General features: G+C 46.4%; 1 protein-coding gene across 6 annotated transcripts in view; it reads left to right on the top strand.

Moving 5' to 3' along the window:
• Positions 1–816: 816 nt before the first annotated feature.
• The window catches only part of MKX (mohawk homeobox), a 49,212-nt gene continuing 33,356 nt past the window's right edge, over positions 817–16,672 (top strand). The window contains exons 1-5 of one of the 6 annotated variants that reach the window (XM_064636296.1): positions 817–1,145; positions 1,609–1,855; positions 3,819–3,978; positions 11,826–11,979; positions 13,205–13,540. In XM_064636296.1, the coding sequence (XP_064492366.1) occupies positions 818–1,145; positions 1,609–1,855; positions 3,819–3,978; positions 11,826–11,979; positions 13,205–13,540 (1,225 nt within the window). In that variant the 5' untranslated portion in view covers position 817. Of the gene's footprint in view, positions 1,146–1,297; positions 1,397–1,608; positions 1,856–3,818; positions 3,979–11,825; positions 11,980–13,204; positions 13,541–16,672 lie in introns of those variants that run through there. The other 5 variants (XM_064636314.1, XM_064636277.1, XM_064636305.1 and 2 more) reach the window with 5 other exon arrangements.

Raw genomic sequence — 16,672 nt, 5'->3', positions numbered from 1 at the left:
AGGAGGAGTGCGGGGATGGGAGTGAGCCCCAGAAAACACCCCACGGTGGGGCAGAAACGGTGCGGCTGAGCCCGGGGCGGGGGGGCGAGCGGGGGTTCTCGAACTGCCGCGCCCGCAGCAGGTACCTGCCCCCTCCGTCCCCACCGCTCCAGCGCCGCGTCCATGGAGAACCGAGCACCCCTCCGCAGTGGCCTCTGCAGCCCGGGAAGACGGGCGGGGACAAGGCCAGGGTGATGGGAGGGGGCGAGGGAATACAAGAGGTAGCAGCTATGCCGATTCAGGTCCTTTGGTGTCACACTTGCGGGGACAAGGACAGGGACAGCGATGTGCCACGGAGACCGTGGGGTCGTGCGTGGTGCGCGCACGGGGGGTCCGCGCCGCGCACATCCTGCCGGGCCCGCGGGCACAGACGGCTGCTCCCTGTTCACCCGCGGCGGTCAAATAACGTCTGAATTACATCCTTGTAAATATTGACTGTGGCCGTCTTCTTCGTTTCTGCGCACAGAAAACCGAAATGTTAAGCCCGCCGGGGCCGGGCTGCTGCGCCGGAGGGAGGCGCGGGATGCGGGGTGTGGAGCAGCGGGGTCGGGGGAGCCGGGGCACATCCGTGGGAGCGGGACGAGGCCCCCGCAGACATCTCCGGCTACCGAGCATCGCATCTGTGCGAGAGCGCGCTGGCCGCGCCGAGGATGCTAAAGGCAGCGGGCTGTCTCCTCGCTTGGGCTGTGGGCTAATTTATAATCCTTGGGCGGGGAGAAGGGGGGAGAGACGACACACAAGAGAAGACGGAGAAGCGTGGGGGGAGATGTTTCCTGGTATGGCTTCATTAAACGCCGGAGTTAATGAATGGCACAGGGCTGCGGCTGCTCCCCGAGTCCCCAACGAGAGTCTCTCCCGCGACCAGCGTGACACTAACGGGAGTCCTCAGCCGCCTTCCCCGGGAGACGCCCCCGTACAGACGGTGGACTGCCCAGCCGTGCACTGCCGTCCCCTCGGATGCCCCTGGCCGGACTCCTACCGCCCCTCGACGCACCGCCCCTCGACGCCGCGCTGCCCGGGCGGGCCCCGTGCCCTTGCTGGGGCTGCTGGGGTCCCTTCGCCGGCGGTGACTCCCCCCTGGGATGGGGAGCGGCGGTCCCGACAGTGTGAGTGGCTGTGCGGCGGCTGTGCCTCCGGGCGCCGGCTCTGCGCATTTAGTGGTCGTTAAAAACAATTTGTTTCCCTGCCCGCTTGAGGAGGGGGAAGGGGAAAATCATTCCGGGGGAGGGGAGGGGAAGGGGGGAAAAAAAGGAGTGAGAGAGAGAGCAAGCGAGAGAGAAACACCAAACCCACAGAAAACCCGCGCTCCGAACTATTGCGACACGGAGCGAGGAGCGCGACGGTGGCCGGCGGCGAGGTGCGAGTGGGAGCGGGCCGGGCTGAGGGAGCGGGTCGGGGTTGGGTGGGGGGCCGTGGGAGCGGGCCGGGCCGTGGGAGGGGCGGGCCGCCTCCCCCCCGTGGGTGGACAGGCGGCGCCCGGTGCCTCCGCGCTGCCCCCCCGCCGGCCGCGCCGGGCGGGTCTCGGCGGTTCGGCGCGGCTGCCCGGTCACCGCTGCCGCCTCCCCGCAGCGCACAGCGAGTCCCCGCACCTCGGAGACGGCGGCCAGCACGACGGCGGCCCCCAGCCCCCCACCATGAACACCATCGTCTTCAGCAAGCTCAGCGGCCAGGTGCTTTTCGAGGAGGACGCCAAGGAGCGGGAGCGGAGCGGCCGGCCCTACGTGGGGGTGGTGGAGGGCCCACACCACGCCGAGGTGCTGCTCCCCGACAGCCCGTCCATCAAGGAGAGCCTCAGCCTGCGCAACCGGCGGACAGGGTATGCCGACCGCTCGTCTCCGCGCCGCGCACCGGCTTCGGGGGTGGCCCTGCCTGCCAGCGCTCCCGGCCGCCGCGCCGCCGATGTGGGGTTGCGAGATGGGTTTCTGGCTGGGTCCTCCCCCGCGTCCCCCGATCCGTACTCTCTGGGACTCTCATTCCGCAGCTATAGTGGGAAATTCCGGCAATAGGTGATGCATGGGCGTCCGATCGGGCTGGAATGTGCCAGACAGAGCTCTCCTGTCCTGCAGCGCTTGACCTCCCCCCTCTGCCTCCCAACGAAAACAAACCGGGGACAGCGGGGCTCCACCGGCTTTTTCGGGCGCTTCAGGCAATTGAAGTCCCCAAAACAGAGGCGCCAGGCGGGACGTGTGGGACTTGGGGGACGAGGCGGCGGCGGTGCCGTGGCCGCGGTTCGTGTTCGGGGCTGGGGCGGGCGGACGCTGTGCGGCCCCGGCACTTGTTCCGCCGTCCCCGCGGGTTCGCAGCGCGCCGAGCGAACGGGCAGGGAGGAGCTGCGTTGTCGGTTCGTTCCCAGGGATGGGATTTAGAACAGACTAGCGCGATGCCATTCAGGAGCTGGGTTAGGTGATGTTAGGATCGGTTTTGCTAAAACGGCAGCTGTGGCTGAGCTGCCTGCGGCTGCTCGCTTTTTTTTTGCTTTTTTTTTCTTTCCTTTTTTTTTTGGTGCTGGAACAGGTGAAATAGACGGTGATCAGAGGACGTGCAGGCTTCGGCGCGTTGTCAGCCGTAGCTCGGAGGGTTGAATTGGCGAGTGCTGACCAGACATTTCGGGTCAGTGTCACAAAGTAAAGACCGAGGAGCGCAGTCAGGCGGCTCAGAAAGCGAGGAGCCCCGGGGAGCTGCTTTTACTACCTTAGCGATTGCATCAGCTGGCCCACCACGTTTTACCGGCGGTGCTGGCCGGGAGGACGCGGGTTGTGTTTCACCGCAATGTCATTGCAGCCGATCGCGGCGGAGCGGGGCTGCCGAGGGAGCCCCGGGCGAGGCAGCGCCTGCGGCCGTTCGGCCCGGCCCCGCACCGCACGGCCCCGCACCGCACAGCTCCGCACGGCCCCGCACAGCCCCGGGGCGCCCCCTGCCGCCGCCGCACGGAGACCCCTCCGTCCCGCGCGGCGCTGCCGCCGGCCCCAGCCCGCCTCTGGCTTTCCCTTCGGATTCCTCCGGTTTTGTTCGCTCACTTTTTTATTTTAGGCTGTTTTTTACAGAGAGACACCTTTGCCTTTTTTTTTTTTTTTTTTTTTAACGGAGCCTGTGTTTCGTTCCCCCCGGTATACGCCGTTTCCCTCGGCAGGCGCGGAGCTCAGCGGGCTGCCTTGCGTAGCTGCCGGCGGCGTTGGCAGCGGAACGCCGGTTCCCCCAGAACACCGAGGAGAGAAATGACCCGGGAGCTGCTCGGTGCCGCGGGTATCTCTGAATATCACCAGCAAATAAATCCGGGCGGGTGGTCAGGCTCGGCTGCCCCCGGGGCAGCGCACACCGCAGCCGTGGAGTGCGCGGCCGGGCTGTGCGAGGAGAGCCCCTCTGTAAGCAGACTGGCCACGCGCCTGGCAGGTGCCGGGCACCACTTTGCACCGCCGGAGCCCTGGCCCCGCCGAAATCCCCGCAGGGCAGGCGCCCGGGCCCGCGGCATTGTCGCGGCCATTCACCCGCTTTGGGTCTGCTCTCCCAGACCTTCCACGGGGAGTTTGGGGAGCTGTGGGCATCGCCTTCTCCTAGCAGCCGGCCGGGGCGAGAGGTGCGGCCGTGAAAGTCCCCGAGCACCTCGTGAGGACGGGGCTCGGATCCCCCGGGTAGGACGCACCCCGGGGCTGGGGCACCCCGCGGACAGGGCGCTCCTACCGCCCTCGCCGGAGAGGCCGCGCAGAGGAGCCCGGGTCCAAACGGGGGGAGCGGGCAGGTGCCCCTTAGCCCCGGCCCTCAGCGCCCCTTCTCCGCGGCAGGGCGCGGCAGAGCGGCGGGAAGGTGCGGCACAAGCGGCAGGCGCTGCAGGACATGGCGCGGCCACTCAAGCAGTGGCTCTACAAGCACCGCGACAACCCATACCCCACCAAGACCGAGAAGATTCTGCTGGCCCTCGGCTCCCAGATGACCCTGGTGCAGGTAAGGAAACCTCTACCACCACCTTTGGAGGCTGCTCTCGGGCGTTTCATGGACGGGAGAGACTGGGACAGCATCAGCCAAAGCTCCTCTGTGAGCTGAGCAAGGGGCAGTGCTGGGTATTGGGGACCATTGGTGCAGCCAGCAAGACCAAGGGTCCTGTGTGCATCCCTCCTCCGCCCTGCCCAGGGCTCCCCTGGCCCAGGAGGAATGTCTCTCCCAAGTAAGAATTACCACATCTGAGCTATCCTGGCTGGGGAAGTGCTAAAGACAATCAGCAAAAGGTGTGTGCTTGTCCTCCTAGGAATAGATACTCTCATCCTTTCATCTCATTCATAAGTGCAATGAAAATACTTTTGCTTAGTCTTTAGAAATCTTCAGTTAAAAAAAAAATCAGTGGTGGGAGATTTTAGCACAGAATAGGAATTGCTGAGGAAATTGTAGGAAGCTACTCTTTTCCCTTTTGAAAATGGGCTAGGATGAAAACTGTTCTATTGTTCTGATAATAATTGTCATCACCTGTTGCGCAGACATTAGCGTTACCATACGTGCTGTGTTCAGCAGCTCAGCACACAGTGTCTGCGCTTCACAGTCTTGCAGGAATTATCATTGCAGTGTAATTAGACATGGAGAGTAATTGTTTTGCTCTCAGGTAATAGTCCCCTGAAATGACTGACAGTTGTCTTGCCGTAAGAGGCATAAAGTTTGCTGCAAATGTTCATAAATCTTAGTTCTTTTTTCTCTTTGCCATCTGGCACTCTATTGAAATATGTGGTTAAATGCCGAGTGATGCTATCTCAGGTCTGGATGCTGAAAAGATTTATGCGTTGTGAATAATCAGATTTCCTTACTGCAAGTTACTGCTAGGTGTATAAAATAAAACCCATGTGTTTGCAGGATTGGGTCCTCGGCACTCTACCTAACACATTATGTGTCACTTTGCAAAGGACACAAAAAGATCAAAATAGCACTAAGTATTAGAAAAAGTGGAGTGCTTTTTTGAGTGCTCCTTCAAAAAAACCTGTGCTATGAACTTCAGTTCTAGCAATGGAAAAATTAAAAACTTTTACACTTTAGTATCTCACTATAAAACTGCTACACTAGAAAAAACACTATAGCTTTGACAAAAATAATATTGATGTCTCAGAAGATGTAACTAAAACAACTTCTCTTGCTTTTAAAAAATATACGTGAAAGGTTTGTTCAGACTTTTAAAAATATGATTGTATAAAGACTATACTTTCAATGGCACAATTCAATAGGAGTACTTTATTAGACCATGGCTTTTAGAATATTCCTTTATTTTTACATGGGATTTAAAACATACATCCATGTTGGGAGACAGTAATATCATCTTGAGGACTTCTGCTGCTCTTAAATAAATGCCTCGGAACAAAGAGACAATGGGAAAAAAACTGATGGGTTTTTACAGCATTTCTCTCGTGGCAGCTTTGATAAATCCTGATGGGGATAAGTTGTATTAGCCTCTATAAAAGCATGAAGTGTGCCATGGCCACTACTCAACAGAGTTTTATGATCTACATAAGGTGTAGACTAAAATTGAAAGGAATCGAGGAGGGTTACATTTAGCTCTCTGAGACCCCCCCCGTCACTCAAGCTGAATTTGACGAGCCTCGTTTCTCTGTACTGTAATATTTGAAAGAGTTGTGCAAACAGGCACATCTATCTTCATTTAAAGAAGCACACCATCAAAAAGAAACCCCAGGTGTTTCTTCCATGATTTGGGTACAGTGCTCTTTTAACCAAGGAATACTATCGCATCTATATGAGATGTAAATACATATATCTGGCACCAGCAGTAATTCCAGAACCTGGAAGGACAAAACAACACACACTCCACACCTACTGTAATCCAGAACAAGACTGTAATCCAGATCAAAATTTTTCTTCTCAGAGAATAAGAAAGAGCATGTCTGGCTGTGATCTCAGTCACACAGGGTACATCTGAAACAGCTTCCCTGGAGGCTGTGCTCTTTCAGATGAGTAGTATAACCAAGAGCAGGCTGGGATTGTGCTTCAGTGTGTCTTGGAAAGTTTTGGTTCTGTCTCAGGAGGGGCATTATGCAAAAGCATCAACCAGGGTTGCCTGCAAATTGCTTTTCTAATCAAGTAACATCATTGGACACTGTTGAAGAATCAGAAGTCAGTGTATGATGCTTTATCTGGGTTACATGACTTCATGTCCCATATTTCTTACTCTTTTTCCATTTCTCGATGCTGTCCTGTGGTGTTTTTTCCCACAGCTTTCTACTCCTGTGGAGGCAGTTGTCTGCTGACAGCTCCTTCCTCTTTTCAGCATCCCTTGTGTTCTGATTGCCCTTGCAAGCCCTAGGGGAGGCAAAAGATACTGTTGAAAATCCCTTTAAGTTTCTGCCACAATGCTGTTTAGAGAATGAGTGGTTGGGTTATTTTGTTTTTCTCCTGACTGATGATCTTGGAAAAGGTCTTCAGCAGCTGCCTGGAAGATGAGGTTGATCATAGTGATTTTGATAATATAGCTATAACTCTTCTCCCCGTGCTTTTCTTTCATCTAATGAACCTTATTCCATTATGTACCATCGGTGCAAAGGAGCTTTTGCAGGACCATGGCAAAGATAAAACCAGTTCTTCTGTGAGATGAAGAGGTGAACATCCAGCCCTGTTTTTTACTTTTGTTATTAGGACAGTATTTGCATGTCAAATCTTCCACAACTTTATTTTCATCAGTTTTGCTATCACGCAGTTGGCTGATTTTAAATTAATTTATTCTACCTCTCTAATACTTTGGCTCACCCTTCTGTTCCTGGGTGTGGTGGGACAGCAAGTGGACTATTCCAGCTGCATGTCCAACTGCACTGCTGAAGAAAAGTCAGAGTCTTTCAAGGAGGTAGGATTTTGCAGGAATCATAAATCATCTTGTTTCTTAAGTTGTAGTAGCAAAACCTGGGGCAAATTCTGGGCCGACTTACTCCTGTGCAGGCCAACAAGGTCTTTGGGAGTCCTCAAGGCAAATGTTATTGCAGATTTCAGTCCAACAGTCCAAAGTTTTCTACTTCCATAACTGCCAAAGCAGGAAACCAAAAAAGCAATATAGTTTGAAAAGGCATTTTATGTTTTACTCCAGTTAGATTCCAATTCAGAATCCAATAATTTGTCCTATTAATATGCTACATTTTCATTTGTATTATTACCACAGTGCTTGATTTATCTCATTTTAAATTTTGGTTTAGATATTCTTGTGAAATAAAAAAGAAAAATGGCTGTATATTCCTTCCAGAAAGAAATATGAATGGGTGTATTGTTGAAGAGAAGGTTTTTCAATATGAGGATTAATCTATTGGTCATGTGCTGCTATGGATTTAATAGTATTCAGATTTATAAAAGCATATCTGGATTACTGGAGGAGGAGAATCACTTGATGTCTGTTCCTTTACTGAACCTTTGGCTACTCTTAAGCAGTGAAGCAGAACAAATTACAATAAAAATTAAGAAGTCTCTTCTGAAGTAAGGCCAGAGTGTCAATATTTCATGATGCTGATGTAAGTACCTGATGCTCTTTGGGAACAACTGAGTTACTGTAAAAAAATGAATACTGGAAAGAACATCTATTGTCATTCCTCTTGGCTTTTGTCTTTTTACTTCCTGAAGAACTACATGATCCTTACTTTACCAGAGTAGTGAATTTCATCATGTGTGTTTTTCGAGATACTTGATTCTTGGGAGGTTTCTATGACAAAGATTTTCTCACTGGCTTGTATGTAAATCATTGTTTTGGGGGTTTTATTATTTTTGGAGGTCACAGTAATGTGACTTGGGACTATGGTAAAGGATGGACGTTTTTGGCAGCTTGGTTGTTTCTTTTTGCAATAGTTAAGGTAAATGTGGTGCAAACAGGCATTTGTTGTGAGTGGAAACTACAGCGTAGGCATGCAGCTTTTAAAAGACTACATGGATAGACAATGTAACATTTTGAAATTAGTGACAAAACTGTTCTTGGCTTTAAAGGAGCCAGGAACAGCCTATGATAACCCAGGTGGTGGCTGGGGGTCAGAATGAACGTGCTGTCTGGACAGCCTCTTTCAGTTTGCATGGCTGGAGGTATTCCCCTACTGAAGAGTGGGAGAGGTATCGAATCTCGTGATGTCTTAAAAACCAAGATCTTCCAGCAACATATACCAGTGCCCAAGAGCAGGAAAGCACCCAGAGATACTACATCATAGATTTAGCCGAAAAATCTCTTAAATGGATTTGCCTAACTTTCCTCCAGCTTTATTGGGCCTTGTTGTAATTGCATTTGGGATAAGAGTATCTGGAATGAATTTGCTGCTTTGTGCTTTAGAAGAAGGCTTCTCTTCTAAAAACTGATCTGGGGTTCTTTCAGAATCATAGAATCATTTAGGTTGGAAAAGACCTTTAGATCATCAAGCCCAGCTGTTAACCCAGCACTGCCAAGTCCACTGCTAAACCATGTCCTTAGGCACCATGTCTGTACTTCTGTTAAATATCTCCAGGAATGGTGACTCAACCATGGTAACTTCCCTAGGCAGCCTATTCCAGTGTCTGAGAACCCTTTCTGTAAAGAAATTTTTCCTAATATCCGATCTAAACCTCCCATGATTCAACCTGAGGCCATTTTCTCTTGTCCTATGACTTGTCACTTCGGAGAAGAGACCAACTCCCACCTTGCTACAGTCTCCTTTCAAGTAGTTTTAAAGAGCAACTGAGCCTACTTTTCTCCAGACTAGACACTCCCAGCTCTCTCAACTGCTCCTCATCAGACTTGTGCTCCAGACCCTTCACCAGCTCTATTGCCCATCTCTGGAGATGCTACAGCACCTCAATGTCTTTATTGAAGTGAGAGACCCAGAACTGAACACAGGATTTGAGGTGCGGCCTCACCAGTGCTGAGTACTTGGCTCCCTGGGCACTCTGCTGGCTCGTGTTCAGCTGCTGTCAACCAGCACCCTGAGATCCTTTTCCAGCCACTCTTCCCCTAGCCTGTAGTGCTGCCTGGGGTTGTTGTGTCTGAAGGGAACTTCACCTTCTTGAACCTCCTACCATTGGCCTTGGCCCATTGATCCAGCCTTTTCATATCCCACTGCAGAGCCCTCCTGCCCTCCAGAACATCAACCCTCCCACCCAACTTGGTGTGTCTGCAAACTGACTGAGGGTGCCCTTGATCCCCTTGTCCATATAATTGATAAAGATATTAAACAGAACTAGCCCCAGCTGAGTCCAAGGGAACACCACTGGTGATCATCCACCAGCTGGATGTAACTCCATTCACCAACACTCTCTGGGCTCGGCCATCCAGTTTTCTACCCAGCAAAGAGCACCCCCGGCCAAGCCATGAGCTGCCAGTTTCTCCAGGAGAACACTGTGGGAAACTGTGTCAAAGGCTTTACTAAGGTCCAGGCAGACACATCCACAGCCCTTCCCTCATCCGCTAAGTGGGTCCCCTTGTCACAGAAGATCAGGTTGGTCAAGCAGGACCTTCCTTTCACAAACCCATGCTGGCTGGGCCTGATCCCATGATTGTCCTGTACGTGCTGTGTGATGGCACTTAAGATGATCTGCTTCATAAAGAGCAGGAGGACAAGGTGCAGTATATTTATCTCATTATGAGATAATGATTAAATACTACTATTTCCTTCTCTCATGGCAGAAGACTTAAAATATGACTCATCTTTTCATACTGATATGCGGAAAGCAAAGCATTGGCATGGGAAGAATGAGCCCAAAATAAACCAAGAGTACCATGATGCAGAAATCACTCTGCTAAATTTAATTGCTTTTATGTATGAGTCACGCTAATACTACCCTATCTTTCTTCTCTGTACATGGCACTTCACTGATGAAATATTTCCATCTGTAATGAAATGGCAGCATAATGAAATCTTTCTTATGAGAGATTGGAAAGCTGTCAGTTTTGTAAAATGCTGCAGTAACTGCTATCGTGTTCAGTGAGACCCAGATTGATCCATCTCTATTGTTAGTACTTGATTTCAGAGTTACACTAAGTCATATGGTAGCCAGGTGACTGCTGCTTCAGCTAAGCAGTCTGGAGTGAGTTTGTTAACAGCACCAGAAAGTGCATGGATTCCAGCTCACCCTTTCTCATTTACTATAAAAATTGCTGTGTCAATATGATGAATATAAGCAAGTAGCCTTGGAAGAGAATGAAAATTGCTTATTCTGCCAGCTACCGTTTTGGTCTTCTAACCTGTCATAGTAAACTACATGGCTTGTAAAGTTATGTGTTTGGCATCTGAGCGCTGATCCAGGGCTCACTGTATTTTCAGTGGAACCCTGTTTCATGTAAACATGATTTAAAGTAAAATCCAAGTGACAGGCTTAGGGCACCACTGCTGAGTTCTGGGTGTGACTCTGAGCTGAAGCCTTGTTTTTCCTTCAAGCAGATAGTGCTTATTTTTCTCCTAATCTCCCTAGAAGGGATTATTGATTGATCCAGAATCATTAGAGAGATACTTCTGTGTGATTTATACAATCTTAGCTGCAATAGACAGATGACAATACTATGGCCAAAATCCAACAGTGAGGTCTACAGTTTGGCTCTCTGTTTGGTGGGGTAGCATGGATTAATAAAACGTGTGTTAACTTGCTTTGCAGGTTATCGCAAATTAAATGATATGATCATTCCCAGGTCAGAATATGATGGTAGTGGTCTTGATTTCTCTGTGTGCATGTTCACAACACAAATATGTGAGTGGGGCTATAGGCTCCTGACGTTCTTTACATTCTCTGTTGCAAGTAATGCTACTCTACCTCCTTCTTGCAGAGGTCATATCAAAATACGCTTATTCCTTCAAGGAGTAGATAGCACTTTTAAGACTTGATTTATCATTAAACAAATATTGTTAGAGTGTAAGTAGCTTGCCTCTGCTCTTCTTGGTAGTAAAGTTATGGTAATGTCACTGTGTCAGTATTTTCTGTTTTATATAATTTTAAGTTACGGTAGAATCAAGGCCAGCATTTTCTTAGGTGTGCTTTCGTGCAAAGTCACTGCGAGTACATGCATCCTCTTTGGTGGTTTGATTAGTATTGCTGGCACAGAAGAGTAGACTGTGCCTTTTTGCTTGTTCAGTGCCTAAAACACTGTGAAATCCTTGTGTTTGAGCCTGACTTTGTGGTGACCCTGTATGCTAAAAGGATACTAACATATATCCATTTTGCTCTGTCAAACTCCAGAAAACTCTCTGCAGCTGGGAAGGAAGCCAAACCAGACTATTCACTGTTTTTTAGGGTGTACACAACAAAAAGAGTTAATAAAACCTGCTGCTCTGTAGAGCATATGGTTGATTTCTGCAGTGACTCTAAGTTGTACTCTAAGACTTTCTTGATACCCCCTGCTTGTCAGACATACAGTACAAAGGAGAATTTGGACTTTTATATATACAAAATCAGAATGAGTTTTTCTGTTCAACAGCCTTATTGTAGCCTATATAAATGTCAAAGGAAATTACTGAATATTAGATATTAGTTTTAATTTAGGATGTTAGTAGTATATTGAAGGTTCATATTGAAAGTTCAAGGCATTATCTTTAAAATAAAAAAAATTAAATATGAATATAAACTTACTATTTATGACTCCTTAATTGAAACCTTGCAATAATGTGGTTTTGCTAACACTTGTGAAGGGTGAGAAGCCTGAACCTGCCTTCTTGTTTGAAATTCCTGCTCTGCTCAGTGATCGTTTCATGGACTTTTTTTCTTATTTCTCTTGTTTGCCATTTCCTTGAAACATACATAAAACTCATGAAAATTCTAAGAGTTGGATTTGTTTGTTTGTGTAATTTTCAAAGGAAACTAATACACTCATTTGTATGCAGGTATCAAACTGGTTTGCCAATGCAAGACGTCGCCTGAAGAACACTGTCAGGCAACCAGACCTTAGCTGGGCTTTACGAATAAAACTGTACAACAAATATGTTCAAGGAAATGCTGAACGACTCAGCGTGAGCAGCGATGACTCATGCTCTGAAGGTTTGTTGATGCTCTTTTTATCGATTTTAAATGGACTAAAATATATTTAGAAAGTATCAGATACCCTAAGTTAGCTCTAATTTTTAATCACAAAACACCCTTAGTGGATCCACCTTTACTTTTTTTGAGAATTAGGTGCCTTTTTAGGATCCCACCTACTATGCAGCCTTGCAAGCGGGATTGTATAAGTTATTCAAGGTGGCAATCTGGCTGCATGTTATTATATTTCATTGTTACTAGACAGATAATTGTTAGTTCATTAGATTCTACAAGTCTATTCCTTTAATCTGCATTGAAGGAAAAAATTAATTACATTTGTTAGTATAAAGAAATGAGAAATCACTTGACTATTACTTTCCTTAATGGGAGGGCTATAGCAATATCATGTCATTAACAGGAGAATCTGATTAACAAGAGAATCTGATTAACTTTGATGGAGCTTATTAGATGGTAGACTGAATATTACTGTTATTTATTTTATGTATTTTGCCAGCAAATGTTTTCCATAAAAGATGCACTGAAATTCTTTCTTATTCAAATTAGCAAATGCAAGATTTACTTTTTTAAAATGCCCTATATTTTTTATAGAACATTTGTATTAATTAGCTCTATAGGTACTTTTATCAGGCAGTTGTGACACGGAGATACAATGACAGGAACAAATGATACAGAACATTGTCAGAAATCTCTATGTGAATTCTTAGAAGAATACATGTCAATTTGCACTCAGTTGCAAATATCTCTGTTCCAATTTCAGTCTGTACTCACATTTCTTTTGTATGCACTTCCCGTGAAAAGATTGTTTGCAGGACAATTAAAAGAGTACAGTTTAGGCAAATACACCTAAATATGATATGGTATTCAGGAGAACCAAATTTCAAGTAATGATAGTAAGAATTCATTTCATTTACACATATTTTTAAACGCTTGTCATTGTTTAGGGCACTTTTCATTTTTTTTTCTACTTGCCTTGTGTTACTCATGAACGAATTAGACTCAAAGACTGTTTTGTACAGCTAATTAATTTAGAATAGCTGTAACATTGGAGAACCACAGGAACTACTATGAGCAACGTGTGAAAAGAAGAAAATGAAAATCAATGTCCAATGCTGAAGTTGTTGTCTTATTCTAGTTATATTTATCACAATTCAAAACATGTAGAGAAGGCCTTGTGTTAAATATTAGGTATTCAGTGTATTACTGTATCTTTGTTCTTTTGTTTCAGATGGAGAAAATCCTCCAAGAAACCATATGAATGAAGGGGGATATAACAAACCAGTTCATCACGCTGTGATTAAAACTGAAAGTTCAGTAATAAAAACAGGAGTGAGACCAGAAACAAGTGCCAATGAGGATTACGTGTCACCTCCCAAATACAAAAGCAGCTTATTGAATCGTTACCTAAATGACTCACTGAGACATGTCATGGCTACTAATGCAGCTATGATGGAAAAAACAAGGCAAAGGAATCACTCCGGCTCATTTAGTTCCAATGAATTTGAGGAAGAACTGGTGTCTCCATCATCATCAGAGACAGAAGGCAATTTTGTCTATCGGACAGGTAAGGGATTTTTTTCTACCTCATTTCTAATACAGCCAGCTTAGTAAATGGTATTACCTGGAATGAGTGTCACATGATTATGCCTTTTAAGAGGCTTCTGTCCATCCTCTCATATGGCAGTGGATAATTTCTGCCTATCCTCTTGCATGAGAGTAGGTCACTCCTGTCTGTCCTCTGGTATCAGGGTGGATAAATCCTGTCCACCCTTTCATTCTCTGGAGAAGTTCTGCCTGCAGATTACAGTTAAGTTCTGTTATTGACCATTAGTGAAGCTGGTTCGCTTTTTGAGTGGAGCAATGGGTATGATTTTTGAAATGACACAGACCATTTTTTGTCAGCACTAAGACAGTCCTAAAGAAGGAGAAAACTCTTGAACATTCTATTACAATAGAATGGGAGGACTAGGGGAGGACTAGGGGAGGACTGAAGCACTCCATGGCCGCAGCTGGGAGAAAGAGAAGGGCTTTGAAATTTCAAGGTGGCTGTTTGTGACACTTACATGAGTCATATGTCCCTCGATGGAGTGCAGGTAAACACCTCTTCCTGTTGTACAGCATCTCTTCTGTCCTCAGAGTGCTTGTCTGGTGTGTGGCCCCTTGCTGCTCATGCATCTCTTGAATGCATGGATTACGCTAATTTCGGCATTGCTCTCCAGACACTGTGCACTGAGCTAAGGGGCCACAGACGTGGCCATTAAATACCTTATCTTGATGTTTTTTTGAAGGGTCACACATACTTTATTATTTTAATCTTATCAATAAAAACTTAAAAATGTGATTTAATATCATCCGCTATGTTACCACTCAGAGGAAGGCACATGGGGTGCCTGGTTCATGCCAGTAAATTGCTCTAAATCAGGATTTGCTCAGGTCCATGTAGGACAGGGAGTGCTGGAAAGCTCCTCTTCTGAAGCTTCTTCTGTGTTTCCTTGGGACGTAAGGCAAAATAAAATTTTAATTTTGAAAAAAATGAAGTTTTGCATCCCAGTCTCCGAGGGTCTCCATGAGCGTCTCAGGATTTCAACTCATTGCAGTAGCCCTACGTGTTGTCCTGGGGGCTTTCTTGGCATGTTATTCTGCCAGGGGCCACCCTGTGAGCAGGGTGGGATGGATATTGGTGAAAAGTACTGGAGGACTTTGCACTGAAGTTAAAACAGATTAGATTTTGTACTTGGTTCCCCTTGGCTTCCCTGGCAGACAGGTTCGGGTGCCTTTGCAACTTCTCAAGTTTGCAGCCTTTGCTCTCTTTTTTCTGACACATTTCCTGTCACTTTTTTTTTTTTGTCCATGTGGAGGGGCCACAATGATTTCAGGAGGCTGAGTTTCATGATGGGGGTAGGAGGACATTTGTGCGTGCAGGTTGTCGGGGATGACCAAGGAGTGAGTGGGGGTCTCATAAAGAAATGGGATCTCTTGGGAAGCAAGAATAGTGCATGCATGATTAGTAAGTTTCAAAATTAACTCTCTCTGTTCATTTAACTTTTTTTCTCAACATACCAAATACATTTGGTCTGCATTACAGGCGTCTTGTCTGCCAAGTTTTATTTTTAAGTGAAAAGTTACTCAAGAACAGATGCAGCAGCTCAGATATGTAAACTTACGTTTTTCTGTACTTCATACTGTAACCTAAAAATGGACACAATGGACACAATGACTTTTTAAAATTTGTAATAAATTTGCCACTGTATTAAGTTGTTCTTGACAAGTTTCAAGCTGCACTGAAAAATATGGTCATTAATGTGAAGGCTGAAACAGGCACACTGTAACTGTGTAAGTTCACAAGCTGTGCTGTAATGACTAAAAACTAGTATATTTGTCCTTAAAGTTCCTAAGTGGCATTCCTGGAACTCCTCTTGAGATCGTATTTAAGTCAGTTCCTAAATAGCTTCCTTAAAGTTTGGAAGTGCTATTGCCTTTAATGAGAACACACCAGCAGCTCTCAGGATATTTTATTGTTTTTGCACTTCAAAAGCAGACAAGCAGTAATCTGCATATAGAAAGAAAAAGATCGTGTATACACAATATTATTTGCTATATCTTTCCTATGCATCTGTGTACATTCAGGAAATAATAGGTACAAATGGGCTTTTTTCAGCTACAAGATTACAGTCCCATTAATGATTTTCTGATGATATTGTAATGTGTAGGAATTAAGCCCTTCATGAACAAAGCATATATTTTCAAGTTATCATCCATTTATGAAACCTACTTTCAAACAGATTAAATTATCCACGATTGTTAGGTAAGGAGAGATAAATAAGGATGATTTTTTTTTTTTTAATGTTTTTTCTCTGTAATTTGAATACCTGGGATAGGAGTTCTCAGTGCAGTCGTGTAGCAGACCTGTGTCTGTGTTCTCAAAAATAGCTGTAATCCATTTTGGTTAAGCAAAATAACAGAGTCTGACTGTACCACTCTTACCTTCCTGAAAGTGGCAAGTGTATTTTTAAGTGGGATATCACCACTTCCAAGGAGCTCCCCACTGCAATTTTTTGTTGAATGAAACAGCTAATTTTTGACACAAAGGAGGTGATGCAGGATTGTGAAATTCCTACTAGATGTTTTAGTTTATGAAGACATTTTAAGCAGTGTTTCAAAAAGCACAGAGTGAAAACTGGTTGATGTTTTATTTTTGAGAAATGTTTGGCAAGGTTGTTGTGTTCCTAAGGACCGGCAGTCATCAGAGTTGAAGCAAATTCTTTATTGTACTTCCCTGGAAAAGTAACTTTTCGTAGCAGATCATGAGTAGAAAGCTGTGTCTGGTTCTGGTTACGGGCCCAGGTACATCAGTGTGTCTGGAGCTACTTCACTCTCCCAGTGCCCAGGGTCAGAGTGGCCACGTGTGTCTCAATAGCCTGCACCAAATTAACAGGATGCAAGTGCAGTGTCCAATAACAAAAACAAGAAATTACAGTTTAAAGTTTATAAGGAAAATGGGATGTAGAGTTTCCCATTTCAGTCATTAACATGCTTATAAACACGGGACCATATGCTACTCCAGCTTCATGCAACTGGGAAATCCCACATAAAGATCAAGGACGAGCTATATAACTGACTGTCAGCAGAGCGGCCTCATTTTATACCTCCACACAATTATTGTGAGGTTGTGGGAAGTGGCTTCAGTGCTGGGGCA

This window comes from Pseudopipra pipra, chromosome 1 (assembly GCF_036250125.1).
Source record: "Pseudopipra pipra isolate bDixPip1 chromosome 1, bDixPip1.hap1, whole genome shotgun sequence".
Classification (NCBI taxonomy): domain Eukaryota; kingdom Metazoa; phylum Chordata; class Aves; order Passeriformes; family Pipridae; genus Pseudopipra; species Pseudopipra pipra.
Note: the sequence above shows the minus strand (reverse complement) of the source record. Positions and strands in the feature narration are given on the sequence as shown.